The following is a 10549-nucleotide window of genomic DNA, read 5'->3' as shown; positions in this document are numbered from 1 at the left end:
TTGGATTTAGGGCATATCTACTATATCCCTAACAATCTTTCACTTGCACTAGAGCCAATCGCTCTTGTACTTCATTTTCAATTTTTACTCGTGCTTGTCAAATTCCTTTGCCCCAAGAGCTTTAGTGAATGAGTCTGCAACATTTTCCTTTCCATCAATCTTTTGAATCTTGACGTCTCCATGTTCAATAATTTCTCTTATCGAATGATACCTTCACAAAACGTGTTTGGATTTTTGGTGTGATCTTGGTTCTTTTGCTTGAGCAATTGCTCCGGTATTATCACACAACAATAGAACTACACTTTCTATTGAAGGAACCACACAAAGTTTAATTAAGAACTTTTTCATCCATACAGCTTCTTTAGTAGCTTCACTAGCTGCTATATATTCTCCTTTCGTCACTAAATCAACTACTTCAGCTTGTTTGGAACTTTTCCAACTCACTGTACCACCGTTTAAGGTGAATACGTAACTTGAAATAGATTTGCTATCATCTCTATCTAAAGAGAAACTTGCATCAGTATAACCTTCAAGTTTCAACTCAGAATCTCCATAAATGAGGAATTGGTCTTTAGTCATTCTTAAGTACTTAAGAATGGTCTTCAGTACCACCTTCCAATGTTCCTCACCAGGATTTGCGTGATATCGGCTAGTCACTCCTAGCGCATAAGCCACATCAGAACTTATACATGTCATGCTATACATGATAGGTCCCACTGCACTAGCGTATGAGATCTTATTCATGCGTTCGATCTTTCTCAGGGTGTTTTAGGACAATCCTCCCTAAATACATATAACTCAACTTTGTTAAGAATTTATGAAAGATAGAAAAACTGGAAGGAAAAAAGAACAACATGTAACATGATACAATTAACAAAATGGGCATATTTAAGAAATTAATTAAGAATTAAGTTCGAGTAGGCTATAGAAAATTTTCCAGATATGGATGAGAAATAATTTTGAAAAATGACTCTTAAGGTAAGGAGAATACAAGAGATCGTCGTCCCTTGATTTGATTTTTTTCTCCTTTTAAAATTTAGATTTTCAACTTTATTGAAATTTGAGTTGATACCTGTTTCTATATGAAACGTTGGGTCTCAACCTCTGAAAATAAAAAGAAAAATTAGGTCCACCAGTGCGGTCATTATCAGCTTAGCCAGCCAATTGGCTCAACTAATAGTCGACTAATATATTAAATTAAGCCAATGTAATTCCGGTAACTTCAGTAATTAATCAAATTATCTCATTCCTTCACTATACAAGGCTCATTCCATCTAAAAATATAAAAATTCAAAGAAAGAAAAAGAAATGTAGTACGATATTATCATATATTATAGTGCACTATAAGTTGCTTTAAAGGTTCCCACTAATTCTTACCAATGGTTTGCATTTGTTCACAATAATTATCATTTTCAGGCTGTCCTTATTTGGGTGATGTTTCTTTTAAAACTTGATACTATACAATATGGGTTGGCAAAAGTTTGGGAACTTTATATATGCTTTCCTTTTTATATATAACAAAAGTCTGGTCCGGTACATAACATATTTCGTATTCACATAGAGTCAAGGGAAATGTCGTACCCTAAAGAATATGACGTAGACAACATACCCTAACGAAAGCATTAACGATTGTTTTTACGACTCGAACTCGACACCTATATAAATCACACGAAATAATTTTACCGTTGATAATCGCTCCCCTTCATCAGCTTCCAAATTATACTCCTACCAATTATTTTTGGGTACTTCTATACTCCTAATGTAAGTCGAGAAGATTCTTTTATTGAAATATTGCATTATTCCCACATGCATTGATCGGCTATAATGTTGACACATTTTAGGGTACGTGAATCCTTGATAATGTGCTGCAAGACAGGAGACAACTTCCATTGCTTTTATCTTAACTATTTTTTTATTCAAAGAAAATTTCAATTTCTTAAAATAATCATATTATTAGTAGTTAACGATTTAAAGGGTTAGTTTTCTTTGAATTATGCGTAGCTTCTAATTTGCAAAAATTTATAAATACATGTCACGACCCGGAATCTCCACCAACGGGATTGTGAAGGCGCCTAACATCACACTCGCTAGGCAAGCCAATGTTAGAGTTTTATTAACCATTTTTCTTTACATTTCATAGATTAGAAATTAACAAACTAAATCAAGTAGAAGTAAATACGGAAATACGTAAATGACCTTTTACCTATATACTATTAACAATACCATAACTGTTACAACCCAGAATCTGGTGTCACAATCTATGAACATACTATGAATTACTACAAATATTGGTCTGAAAGAAATTACATCTATTTGAAACGAAAGAAAAATAGAAATGTAGAATGGTAGAAGGGGACGCCAGGGCCTGCAGACGCCAATAGGACTACCTTGGGTCTCTAAACTGTGAACCTGTAGCCAATCTCTCAATCAGTCACTACCTGCTCCGAACTCTGCACAGAAAGTGCAGAGTGCAGTATCAGTACAACTGACCCCATGTACTAGTAAGTATCGAGCCTAACCTCGACGAGGTAGTGACGAGGCTACGACGGAGCAATTACAATATTACCTGCATACAGTATGTAATAAAGCGAAGAAGAAATACTGAACAAAATGAAACAGTAACTTGCAACAAAATGAATACGGAACTCAAATATCTTACCCAGTTATAACCAATCCTTAAGTAGGATATAACCCCACAGAATAACTTCACAACAGAAGAAGGATACATAAACAATAAACTGATGCGGCGCGCATCCCGATTCTACCATATAATCAGTAACAATATGAACATTCATCCTTATTACTCCGTACCAATCCACCCTTATTCCTCCTGTTGCAGCGTGCAACCTGATCCTATCATACAATAACAATCCACCCTTATTACTCCTCACTATATCACATTTAGTCCTCCTGTTGCGGCGCACAATCCGATCCCACCATATAATCACATTTCACCCTTATTCCTCCTCAATATATCACCCTCATTCCTCTTATTGCGGCGCACAACCCGATCCCACCATATCAGTACCAATCACATAATAAGATCAGAAATTTCACAATTAGGCTCACAACTCCCCACGATATTTAACCTCAACTAAAACAAACGGATAATGGTAAAATTATGAAACTTCACTCGAATTATACTACTCAGCAAAACCACTCTAAGGTATACTGATAAACACTGATAACCAGCTTAAACCAATAACATGAAACAATGAAATCACGTAATATCCAATACTTTTAACAATGAAAACAATATCCGACAAGTAGGAATTAATCATGGAAATATCAATAAAACAGGTGGCAGTTAAGGCAGGGAACAATATATTAAGAACAGAAAGGGAACAGTCAAAACAGGTAAATTGGCGGCGCATAGGTACACGTCACCTCACCTATACGCTACACACATGGATTTTCACATAGTAATTAAGTCGGGGATCCCTAATCACTCGAGTCGAAGTTAGACAAAATATTTACCTCGATTTTTAGGCCACTCACTTCTCAATTACCACTTTTCCTCTAGTTTTCACCTACGAACCACTCATATCTAGTCATAATTAACTTAATAACATCAATTATCGCTAAAAAAATCAATTCCAATACACAATTATAAAATTCCCAACATTTCCCCCCAAAAGTCAAAAATTGATCCTGGGCCCGCTTGGTCAAAACTCGAGGTTCGAACCAAAACTCATTCACCCCCGAGCCCAAATATGTAATTAGTTCTGGAATCTGACCCCAAATCGAGATTTAAATTCCCAAATTTGCAAAATTCTCAATTCTCCCAAAATCCCTAATTTTCTACCCTTAAGAACAAGATTTAGGGCTAGAAATTAAATGGGTAATGATGAAAATTGAAGAAAACGAGTTAAAGAACACAAACCTATGATTTAGTGTTGAATTCCCTCTTCAAAAATCGCCCAAGGTTGAGTTCTAGTGATGAAATATGAAATTTGGGAAGAAGTCCTGTTTTTGAAGTCTATTTTAAAATATTGGACAGGTCTTCATCACGTTCGTGAGAGACCTGTCGCGATCGCGATGCACAGCGGATAGAAAGGCCTTCACGTTCGCGAAGAGACCTGTCCCCCCTGACCTTCGCGTTCGCGAGCCTAGGATAGCGTTCGCGTAGAACAACTCAATGACTCCCAGCCCACCTCCATTTTACACTACGCGTGATGTGGGTCTAGTTCACGAAGAGCTGCCCCAGTGCTCTGCATTTGTGACCATGGCTACGCGTTCGTGATGAACAAACCCATCCCTAGCCCAGATTACACTTCGCGTTTGGGTAAGAAGCTTCGCGAATGCGAAGAAGGAAACCAGCAAGTGCTGAAGTTGCAGAAAACCAGCAGTTTCCTATGTCTAAAACACTCTGAAGCCTATCCGAAACTTACCCGAGCCCTTGGGGCTCCAAACCAAACATGCACACAAGTCTAAAAACATCATACGGACTTGCTCGCGTGATAAAATTGCCAAAATAACACCTAGAACTACGAATTTAGCACCAAATTGCATGGAATTTACAAGAATGTTTTAAAACTTCTATTTTCTCAACCAAAGGTTTGAATTACGTCAAATCAGTCTCGTTTCTCACAAAATTTCACAGATAAGGTATAAATATCATAACGGACCTTTACCGGGCTCCGAGACTAAAATACGGACCCGATACCAACAAGATCAAATATTAACCAAATTCTTAAAACCATTATAATTTCAGTCTTACAATTTTCATCAAAAATTCATTTTTCGGGTTAGGGACCTCGGAATTTGATTCTGGGCATACGCCCAGGTCCCATATTTTACTACGGAACCACCAAAACTGTCAAAATACGGGTCTGGGTCTGTTTACTTACAATGTTGACCGAAGTAAACTAAAATCAACTTTTTAGGCCAAAAATTATTATTTCATCAGTTTTCCACATAAAAGCTTTCCGAAAATATGCCCGGACTGCGCATGCAAATTGAGAAGAGATAGAATGTGGTTTTAAGGCCTCAGAACACGGAATCGATTTCTAAAACATAAGATGACCTTTTGGGTCATCATATTTTTCACCTCTAAAACAATCGTTCGTCCTCGAACGGACATAGAAAAATACCTGAGCTGGTGAAAAGGTGGGTATATCTACTCCGCATATCGGACTCGGACTCCCAGGTAGCTGCCTCGACAGGTTGACCTCCCCACTGCACTTGAACCGAAGGATAACTCTTCGATCTCAACTGATGAACCTGCCGGTCTAGAATAACTACCGACTCCTCCTCGTAGGTTTAATCCTTGTCCAACTGGACAGTGCTGAAGTCTAATACATGGGATGGATCACCGTGATACTTCCGAAGCATGGAAACATGAAATACTAGATGTACCGCTGATAAACCTGGGGGCAATGCAAGTCTGTAGGCCACCTCCCGCACTCGCTCAAGGATCTCAAAAGGCCTGATATACCTAGGGCTTAACTTGCCCTTTTTTCTAAATCTCATTACGCCCTTCATGGGCGATACCCGAAGCAACACTCTCTCTCCGACCATGAATACCATATCACGAACCTTATGGTCAGCATAACTCTTCTGCCTAGACTGAGCTGTACGAAGTCTATTATGTATGATCTTAACCTTATCCAATGCATCCTGTACCAAATCTGTACCCAATAACCGAGCCTTCCCAACCGGTGATCGATACCATCTACCATACAACGCCTCATAGGGAGCCATATGGATACTCGACTGATAGCTATTGTTGTAGGCAAACTCCGCTAACAGCAAAAGCTGATCCCAAGAACCTCCAAAGTCAATAACACAACAGGCGCGGAGCATATCCTCCAAGATCTGAATAGTATGCTCGGACTGTCTGTCCGTCTGAGGATGAAATGCTATGCTCAACTCGACCCGCGTACCCAACTCACGCTGTACTACCCTCCAAAAAATGCAAGGTAAACTACGTACCTTCATTAGAAATGATAGACACGGGCACACCATGAAGACGAATGATCTCACGGATATAAATCTCTATCAACCACTCCGAAGAATAGGAAACTGCCACAAGAATGAAATACGATGACTTGGTCAGTCTATCCACAATAACCCAAACTGCATCAAACATTCTCTAAGTCCGTGGGAGTCCAACAATGAAATCCATAGTGATACGCTCCTACTTCCACTTAGGAATCTCAATCTTCTAAAGCAAACCACCAGGTCTCTGATGCTCGTACTTTACTTGCTGACAATTTAGACACCGAGCTACATATGCAGTTATATCCTTCTTCATCCTCCTCCACCAATAATGATGTGGCAAGTCTTGATACATCTTAGCGGCGCCCGGATGAATAGAATATCGGAAACTATGGGCCTCCTCTAGAATCAACTCACGAAGTTCATCCATGTTAGGCACACAAACACGACCCTGCATCCTAAAAAATCCATCATCTCCAACCGTAACCTGCTTGCATCACCGTACCGCACTGTGTCCCTAAGGACAAATAATTGAGGGTCATCATACTGACGATCTCTGATGCGCTCAAATAAAGAAGATCGAGCAACTGTGCAAGCTAAAACAGGACTGGGCTCAGAAATATCCAACCTCACGAACTGATTGGCCAGGGCCTGAACATCTAATGCAAGCGGTCTCTTACCGACTGGAATGTAGGCAAGACTGCCCATACTAGCTGACTTCCTACTCAAAGCATCGGCCACCATATTTGTCTTCCCGGTATGATACAAGATGGTGATATCATAGTCTTTCAATAGCTCCAACCACTTTCTCTGCCTCAAATTGAGCTCCTTCTGCTTGAACAAATACTGCAAACTCTTATGATCCATGAACACCTCACACAACATGCCTGTTACGCCCCGCAATATTACGTTGATATTATGTCCCGCAATATTATATTACGATGATATTACGCCTTGCAGTACTACATTAAGATGATATTACACTTTGCAGTATTAAATTATGACAATGTTGTACCTTGTAATATTGTACGTTGAATTTGTCGTAAGGTAATTGACATTAGTCCAAGGAAAATATTATTTGGAGATTATAAGGATTATGCTATTTCATACAAGTGATGAGTAAATTTGTGAAGGTGAGAGGGTAAGTAAGTCAAAAAAAATGAATTTTCGTCCAAGTTTGGCATGTTGGGATAAAATTCGGGCTGATCTAAAATACCTGGTATTTATGGACTAGTACCATACAAGGTACCACATGGCCATGATAGTAAGGTGTATAATGTATATTAAAAGTGAGTGTCATTCTAAGTAATTTGAGATAATTTTTAATTACGTAGGTAATTGGTTAATTATCGGTTAACGGGTCATTACCTAGTTAATTAATAATCTTGGGATAAGATTAAACTCCCCCCAACGTGGCAATCATCCATTTACATGTAATGACTAAGTATTAAAGTTGCAAGGTGTCTCACTTTGAGAAAAAAGTATGACACCAAGCTAGACATGTGGGGCCCACATAATAATTAAGCATCACTTTCCAAATTCACAATTTATCTTCAATTCTCTTAAAAGAAGAACATAATAACATTCTGTCTATGAGAGTTCATCTAAGATTCTTCATTATTTCTAATGTCATCTCTATTCTCTTAAGAAAAGAGTTGAATCAAATATCATTTTCCAAAAAATCCAAACGTTATTGCTAAGTTCTTACGGAAAAGTTTCAACCAAGATTATCTTTGCATAGCAACGTTATTGCTTCGGGTATTTCGCATGAATTGTTTCCTATTTCAATCTCGTTGTTACATGTTTTATCGCAATTGGCGTGCGTTAGAAGGATTGTCTCGAGGATCGGCTCAGGTATGTTAAGGCTATCCCTTCTTTCTTTTTGGCATGATCCAAATAATACAAATGAAACGAGCAAAATACGCAACTTTCATAAATGAATCTATTTATAGAAATACTAGGGTTGTCTATATTATTGATTTCCCATGTGAATTATTATATCTTTTGTTCATGGGTCTCAGAAAAATACGTATTTGATGAAGTTTATCCTAAAGGCATATTGATTTTTATGGCATTCCGAGAAAATCTTATTAACGTACTTCTTATGCATTTTATGCATTTATACATGTACACTGACCTATGACCAGATGGCGTTATATATGGCTATATATGTATATTATAGTTATATGGGATATGGGAAAAGGTTACGGCGTTATATACGCACCACCAACTGATCAGCTGGTATACGTTGATGATTTGCCCATAGTGGCCGAAATAATATGATGGGATGCCCTTAGAGGCTTGATGATGTTTTGAACATATATACCTATGCATGGTATGACATTTATAAGCATATGCATGACATTATAAAAATGAAATGATTCACAGAGCTATGCAAATGTACATGTCGAGTCTTTTACTCCATGTTTCTCTCTTGTCTGTAATTTACTGATTTTCATTCTTTACATATTCGGTGCATTATTTGTACTGACGTCCCTTTTTCCTGGGGATGCTACATTTCATGCCCACAGGTTCCGATAAACAGGTCGAGAGCCCTCTAAGTAGGCTATCAGCTTAGCAGAAATGTTGGTGCGCTCCATTTGCTTCGGAGTTGCTTGTTTAGTTAGTATGATTTAGACGTGTATTGTTTGGTATGGTGGGACTCTGTCCCGACCTTTATAAAAATTATATATTCTTAGAGGCTTGTAGATAGATGTCATGTACGTAAAAGATTTTATGGCCTTTTCGGCCTATGTTTAGTGTACGAGTGGCTATTTTGGTCTTATGGGCCGGTATGTCTTGTGTATAAGTTGGTATCACATGTTGAATTCTACTTATCTCACGACAACCTTCTAGCTCAGTTATCTATGATAGTATGACATGAAAAGATACGTTATGTAGGTACTCGGTTGAGTAAGGTACCGGGTGCCCGTCACAGCTCATCGGTTGGGTCGTGACAAAAGTGGTATCAGAGCAGTTCTATCCTAGGGAGTCTACAAGCCATGTCTAGTAGAGTCTTGTTTATGGGTGTGTCGTGCAACCATGTCTACTCTAGATCTTGTGGTACAGCTGATTTGTAAGAACTCAATTTCCTAAACTCTATCTTATTCGTAATACAATGATGCGTACATCCAGAAAGACGGTTGGTAAGAGACATAGTTGTGGAAGAGTTAGGTTAGAGGAACTCGATTTTGCATCATTCCTATGATAGATAAATGTGAGGTCTTCAGCAGAACATGTGTGTACCTTACGTGTAAACTTCTTGATAAGGAGCCTTAAGCAAGAATATCTATCCACCTCTATGGTGAAAGGCAATAAGAGATTCAGAAGATAGATACAAGCTCCAACAAGTAAAAGGAGCAAGATGAGAAGGGTACGAGGTACCCAGTTAATGAAGATTATCGGTATTTTCAACTCCGGTAGAAAAGTATAAGCATTGTGACTTACCTTCAACAGTAATAGATGTATGTAGAATTGACCACACCCATCTCAGTTATACCCTATTGGGGGCTAACATGTGTAGTTTAAGAAAATGACAGGATATTTGGATGCGGCTGGGGTTAGGGTAACCCAAAATGGTAAATGGATTGTTTGTGTTAGTTGACATTTCTGAAGGATATTACGAAGGTGTTAATAGATCTCTTTGTGAGGCACCTAGATGGTGCACTCTAGAGTATTACAATTAGATATGGATATTAGCATGAAAAAAATCAGAATATAGGCACGGAAAGCTTGGAAGGGATAAATATTACCTTAGTGTGGCTCGCGTCCCTAGTAGAGCGAGAACATTAAGCAACCCAAAGAGCCACTGGATGGAGCAAGGGGAGCTAAAGGCAAAAAATTGTCTTGCTCGAGTTTTCAGAATAAAGTTGTAGACATAAATGTTAGCAAAAAAAAAGAAAAGAGTTAATGAAGCATTATGAGTAAGATATGATACATGGATGACAACGGTAGATCGAAAAGATGACAGTATTACAGAGTCTACAGTCAATTGAAGGAAAAGACGAGAGGTGACAGGCCTTGAGATAACAAAAGAGTATAAGCCATAAAGTCATATCCTCATTTCGAGAAATAAGTTCGCGACTCTAACGTGATTAGCAAAAGGAAAAGTTAGACCCCAGAGTAATAGAAACTAGTATGGATTGGTGAACAAGATAAATTAAACATGAATTAGGGACTGTATGTACCAGTTACATTAAGTGTCACCCTTGCGAGTAAGGAATTTTGTTTTCTTTGGTTCAGAAGGATTATCGCAAGGAGATTAAGGGTCATCGACGATGTAAAAATATGCTAGATGAAAAGGTAAAACATCTATACATAGATCATCATAGCACTAAGTCATTGTACTCCCCTAAAGGGGGGCTATGGAGTAATGTGGAATTAAGACAGAATTAAATTGTTCTAGTAACTATGGAATGGTAAAGGAAGAGTGCGATAAAAATGAGAAAGGAATGAGATTGCACTTGTCCAAATCCTACATATATGCTATGATTCCAGAACTTTATGTAAGCACGACGTCAGAAAAAGAGAGTAAGGGTTCCTGCCCGGAAGGTTACTGATAAATAAGGAACCAGTGCAAGAGGTAAGTTAGACAAAGGAAATAACCCAA

At 38.3% G+C, this 10549-nt stretch overlaps 1 protein-coding gene across 1 annotated transcript; it reads right to left on the bottom strand.

The window, feature by feature from the left end:
• Positions 1-213: 213 nt before the first annotated feature.
• On the bottom strand, positions 214-696 carry LOC138868307 (secreted RxLR effector protein 161-like). The gene has a single exon (XM_070145852.1). The coding sequence runs from the start codon at positions 694-696 to the stop codon at positions 214-216; it is 483 nt and encodes a 160-aa protein (XP_070001953.1).
• Positions 697-10549: the final 9853 nt, after the last annotated feature.

The sequence above is a fragment of the Nicotiana sylvestris genome, chromosome 5 (assembly GCF_000393655.2).
Source record: "Nicotiana sylvestris chromosome 5, ASM39365v2, whole genome shotgun sequence".
Taxonomy (NCBI): Eukaryota; Viridiplantae; Streptophyta; class Magnoliopsida; order Solanales; family Solanaceae; genus Nicotiana; species Nicotiana sylvestris.
Note: the sequence above shows the minus strand (reverse complement) of the source record. Positions and strands in the feature narration are given on the sequence as shown.

Bases quoted from the DNA above. Each gene is read 5' to 3' on its own strand.
- LOC138868307 (XM_070145852.1), bottom strand. From the start codon at position 696: ATGACATGTATAAGTTCTGATGTGGCTTATGCGCTAGGAGTGACTAGC.